The 6,000-nt window shown below is 17.2% G+C and overlaps 1 protein-coding gene across 1 annotated transcript; it reads left to right on the top strand.

The window, feature by feature from the left end:
* The first annotated feature begins 285 nt into the window (after positions 1–285).
* Positions 286–1,126, top strand: LOC113218735. The gene is made up of 3 exons (XM_026440245.1): positions 286–319; positions 506–836; positions 1,123–1,126. Exons 1-3 carry the CDS (start codon positions 286–288, stop codon positions 1,124–1,126), a joined length of 369 nt encoding a protein of 122 aa, XP_026296030.1.
* The last annotated feature ends 4,874 nt before the right edge of the window (positions 1,127–6,000 follow it).

Genomic DNA, 6,000 nt, shown 5'->3' with positions numbered 1-6,000 from the left:
TAGAATCTAATTCGAAATCTTCTATGTCATTTAATTTGAATTTGCGAAATTGTACGCTCAGCATTAGAAATTTTTTTCAAATAACGAATAATTTGTAACATAAGTGAGTTTTAAAGATTTAATATTCTGCACTGTATTTTCAAAAAAATTACGCAATTGAAGCATTGCGAATGAAATCAAAGAAATGATACTTTTCATGTCTATTAATATAAAACTAAGAATAATATCTTTCAATAATTCTGTTTAATTTTTCAATGATAAAAAGCTTAGTTCAAAATCAAAGCAATGCTCATTGTAATAAATTGCGCATCATATCTCAGTAATCAATTGTGAAAATATATTTTTACCACATTTTTGAAACAAATCGATCGTTGTCAGCGATTTTTGCAGTGTCTTCAATACAAAAAAAGAAATACAAAGAAAGAATTGCCTTTTCCCTCAACTTCTATACAGTCTTTCTCCTTTCTTTTTTTTTTTAATTTTATTTTTTTTTACTATTTTTCAGAATGTTGGCAACTGGTAATAAAGAGTGTGAACATACCGTCGACAGTGAAAGCCAACAATACCAATTATGTGATTCTTGATTGCGATTATGATCTCGAGAATACGCCGAGCAACGGATTAGTAATAAAATGGTTTTTCAACGTAAACGAAGTGGCCTATCAATGGATATACGGTAGAGACCCTTTGGCTGGAGATATCACGCGGAAGTACGTTGATTTGAACTATAAAGCCAGTAACGATCCATGTACCACTTACCGAGCCATGAAATTGAATAAACCTGGTATCGATCTTACCGGCGAATATAGATGTGTCATATCTACTTTTGCAGATGAGCAAATATTGAATTTGATTCATATATATTAAATTATAATAATTTAAACCAATTTCGTTTACTAGAAACTGATAATCGAATAGTAATTCCAATAAAAATCCCACTACGTTTAATTACAACATCAACAGATGTAATTCATTCATGAACAGTTCCATCTTTAGGTATTAAAGTTGATGCAGTTCCAGGACGAATTAATCAATTAAATTTAATTAGAAAACGTCCAGGAATTTTTTTTGGTCAATGTTCAGAAATTTGTGGTATAAATCATAGATTTATACCAATTATAGTTGAATCAACTTCATTTCAATATTTTTTAAATTGAGTAAATAAACAAATCTAAAAAATTAGTTAATAATATAACATTAGTTTGTCAAACTAAAATAAATTTATTTATAAATTATTTTTTAAAATTAACATTAGATGTCTGAATTATAAGAGTTGATCTTTTAAATCAAATATAGTATATTTTAATACTTCTAATGAATTTAATTCCTCAAATAATACCTATAAAATGATTTTTAATTTATTTTATTTATTTATTAATTTTTTATCTATTCATTATATTAATTAATTCAATATTAATCAAAACTAAAATCAATAAAGAAACATTAAAAATTAAATTAAAAAAATGAAATTGACTTTGATAATAAATTTATTTGAAATATTTGATCCATCAACTAGAAATAATTTATCAATAAATTGATTATTTATAATATTACCAATTATTATTTTTCCAAGAATTTTTTGATTAATTCAATCACGAATTATATTTATTATAAAAACACTAATAAATTTTATATATAATGAATTTAAAGTTGTTTCAAAATCTAAATATCAATCTAATATTATTATTTTTATTAGATTAATACTTTATATTATAATTACTAACATTTTTAGATTAATTCCTTATGTTTTTACATTAACAAGACATCTACTTTTAAATATAATTTTATCATTAACATTATGATTTAGATTCCTAATTTATTTAATTTATAATAATTATATTATATTCCTTAGTCATTTAGTTCCGTTAAATTCACCAATATTTTTAATAAACTTTATAGTAATTATTGAACTTATTAGATTAATTATTCGACCTTGAACATTATCAATTCGATTATCAGCAAATTTAATTTCTGGACATTTAATTTTAACATTATTAGGAATTTTTATTAGAAACTTTATTTCAATTTTACCAATAAATTTAATAATTCAAAATATACTTTTAACTTTAGAAATTTTTATATCAATAATTCAAAGATATGTATTTTCAATTCTTTTAATTTTATATTTTTCTGAATCAAATTAAAATATTAAAAATAAAACTAAATGAAAAAAAATTTTCCATTTCATATAGTTACAAATAGACCTTGACCAATTATTTTATCATTTAGATTTATAAATACTCTCATTAGAACAATTATTTGAATTTATAGATCAATCTCAATATTTATAATTTTTAATTTTATTAATTCAATTTTAATTATAATATTATGATTTCGAGATATTATTCGAGAAAGAACATTTCAAGGTATACATACAATATTTATTACTAATTTTTTAAAATTTAGAATAATTTTATTTATTTTATCAGAATTAATATTTTTTATTTCATTTTTTTGAACATTTTTTCATTCATCAATTTCTCCAAATATTGAAATTAATATAACATGACCACCAAAAGATATTAAATTCTTTGATCCAATAGAAATTCCTTTATTAAATTCATTTATTCTTGTATCATCAGGATTTACAGTTACATTAAGTCATTATTATTTAATTATTAATAATTTAAAACTTAGAAAATCATATTTATCATTAACAATTCTATTAGGAATTTATTTTACAATTCTTCAAACAATTGAATACTCAAATTCATTTTTTTGTTTTAATGATAGTATTTATGGTTCAATTTTTTTTATAACAACAGGATTTCATGGTTTACATGTATTAATTGGATCAATATTTTTATTAATTTCCTTATATCGAATAATAAATATTCATTTTTCTAATATACATAATATAAATTTTGAATTAGCAATTTGATATTGACACTTTGTAGACGTAATTTGATTATTTTTATATACATTTATTTATTTATTAATTTAATAAAAATTTATAAATTAAAAAATAAAATTAATAATCAAATAAAATTATAATTATAATTATATATATATATATATATAGTATATAAAATACATTTAATCTCCAATTAAAAAAATTAATTAAATTTAATATATATAATAAGATTTATTTTTATATATTTTATTTTTATTATTTTAATCTCATCTATTTTATTATTATTAAATAAATTTATTTCAATTTATAAAAAAAAAGATTATGAAAAAAGTTCACCATTTGAATGTGGATTTAATCCAATTACAAAAGCAAATTTACCATTTTCTTTACCTTTCTTTTTAATAACAATAATATTCTTAATTTTTGACGTTGAAATTATTTTATTTCTACCAATTATTTTTTATTTAAAATCATCAAGAACAATAATTTCATACTTAATAATTTCAATTTTCCTTATCTTATTAATTACCACATTAATTTTTGAATGAATAAATAATTATTTAAATTGATTATTTTAAAATTTAAATAATTACAATAATTACTACCAAAATAATATAAGGATTTTTTATAAATCAATATTTAAGTCGAAATTAAATTGTAAATAATTACTTCTTATATTTTTTATTAAATTTATTTATTAAAATAATAAATATTTAAAAAATAAAAACCTAAAATAATATAATAAATTATATTTATTACATTACATTATTTAATTTAAATTTAGTTAAAGCTAAATAATTAGCAATTTATTGTTAATAAATCATATGAATTTAAAAAATTCTAACTAAAAAATTATATTTAAAAAATTTAAAAAATTTTCATTAATATTTTCAATATTACGCTCTAAATATAAGCTATTTAAATAAATTTTAATAATTAAAAATTCATTAAATAAATTAATAAATAAATTAAATAAATTAAAATCGTTAAATAAATATTAATCATTAAATTTGAAATTTTTAATTCATGAATATTCAATGTAACTGATATAAATTTTCTTGATAAAATCTCAATAATTGATTTTTCAATATAAACTTCATAAGTAAACATTATTATAATAATTTTTTTATAAATAATTTTATAAATTAAATTTATAAATATAAAAGATATTTTAAAATAACCAATTTTATTATTTAATAAAATTAATTTATAAAAATTAAATCCTATAATTAATCCTACTATAATTATTTTAAAAACTATCAATTTATAAATTATTAACAAATTAATTCTTAATAAATTAAAATTTATTAAATTAAAAATTAATTTTCTATAAATTAAACTAAAAATTATTATTATCATCATAGAAATACATATAATTTTATCTTCTTTTCTATAAATAACATTTATTATTAAAAATTTTCTAGTTAAAACTAAAATTATTCGAAATGAATAAGATACAGTAAAAATTGTACCAATAATTAAATTAATTATTGAAAAATAAATTATTTTTCTAAAAAAAAATATTTCAATAATTAAATCTTTTGAATAATAACCAACTAAAAAAGGAAAACCACATAATCTTAAAATTGAAAAAATTAAAATTATTCTTTTTATTGGATAAATATAATATATACCATAATATATTCGAATATCTTGATTACTATATATATAATGTATATATCTACCAACACATATAAACATTAATGATTTAAATATTGCATGAATAAATAAATGTAAAAATACTAATTCAGTTGAACCAATTGATAATATTCTTATTATAAATCCTAATTGTCTTAAAGTAGAATAAGCAACAACTTTTTTTAAATCTAATTCAAAATTTGCAACTAAACCAGCAAATAATATTGTTAATCTAGAAATCAATATAATATAATTTTTATAATTAAAATCTAATAAATTTACATATCGAATTAATAAATAAATTCCAGCAGTAACTAAAGTTGATGAATGAACTAAAGATGAAACAGGAGTTGGAGCTATTATTGCTATTGGTAATCAAGTTGAAAAAGGAATTTGTGCTCTTTTAGTAAAAGCTATTAATAAAACATAAATCATTATAAATTCATTTATTTTATAAAAACTTAAATTTCATCTTCCATAATATGTTATTAATCCTATAATTAATAATAAACCAATATCTCCTAATCGATTTAATAAAATAGTAACTATACCTGAAGTAAATGATTTTATTTTTATATAATAAATTACAAGACAATAAGAAATTAATCCTAAACCATCTCAACCTAAAATAATTGATAATATATTCGGTCTTAAAATTAACATATATATAGAAATTAAAAATAAAATTATTAAATATAAAAAACGATCCATTTTTAATTCACTTAAATCTATATATCTAATTCTATAAATAATAATTATAGAAAAAATTATTCTAACTAAAAAAATAAACATTAATGATTTATAATCAATTAATAACAAAAAATTAAACTTTATTGAATTAAATGTATAAATATTTCATTCAAAAAAAAATTCCTTATTTAAATATAATAAATATAATCTTATTAACATTATTAAAAACCTAAATCCAAATAATAAAATTCCACAAACTATTATTTTAATAATGATTTAAAATAAATTATTTTATATCATTGATCCCACAAATCAATATTTTAAACTTAAACTATTTAAATCTAATTTTCAAACCTTAATTTAAATAAAATAAAGTTTTAAAAATATTAAATTTAAAGGAATTCAATGTAATAATAATACAAAATATTCAACTAAAATTCCATTTTTAATTTTAAACATAATAAAAATTTTTCCATGATTAATAAATATAAATAAATAAATTGAATAAATAAATCTAAATAAACAATATATTATTAAAATTACTATTATAAATTTTAACCACGAAATTATTCCAATTAATAATATAACCTCACTAATTAAATTTAAAGAAACTGGAGATCCTATATTTGATGAACATAATATAAATCACAATAATGATATTGAAGGTATAAAATTAATTATACCTTTATTAATAAATATTAATCGTCTATTAGTTTGTCTATAAATTACATTAACTAAAAAAAATAAACCTGAAGAACTTAAACCATGAGAAATTATTATTAAATATCCTCCAATTAATCTAATTTTAAAAAAAGTTA

Source organism: Apis mellifera, linkage group LG4 (genome assembly GCF_003254395.2).
Source record: "Apis mellifera strain DH4 linkage group LG4, Amel_HAv3.1, whole genome shotgun sequence".
NCBI classification, from domain to species: domain Eukaryota; kingdom Metazoa; phylum Arthropoda; class Insecta; order Hymenoptera; family Apidae; genus Apis; species Apis mellifera.
The sequence above is the reverse complement of the archived record's forward strand: the minus strand, read 5'-3'. Positions and strand labels throughout refer to the sequence as shown.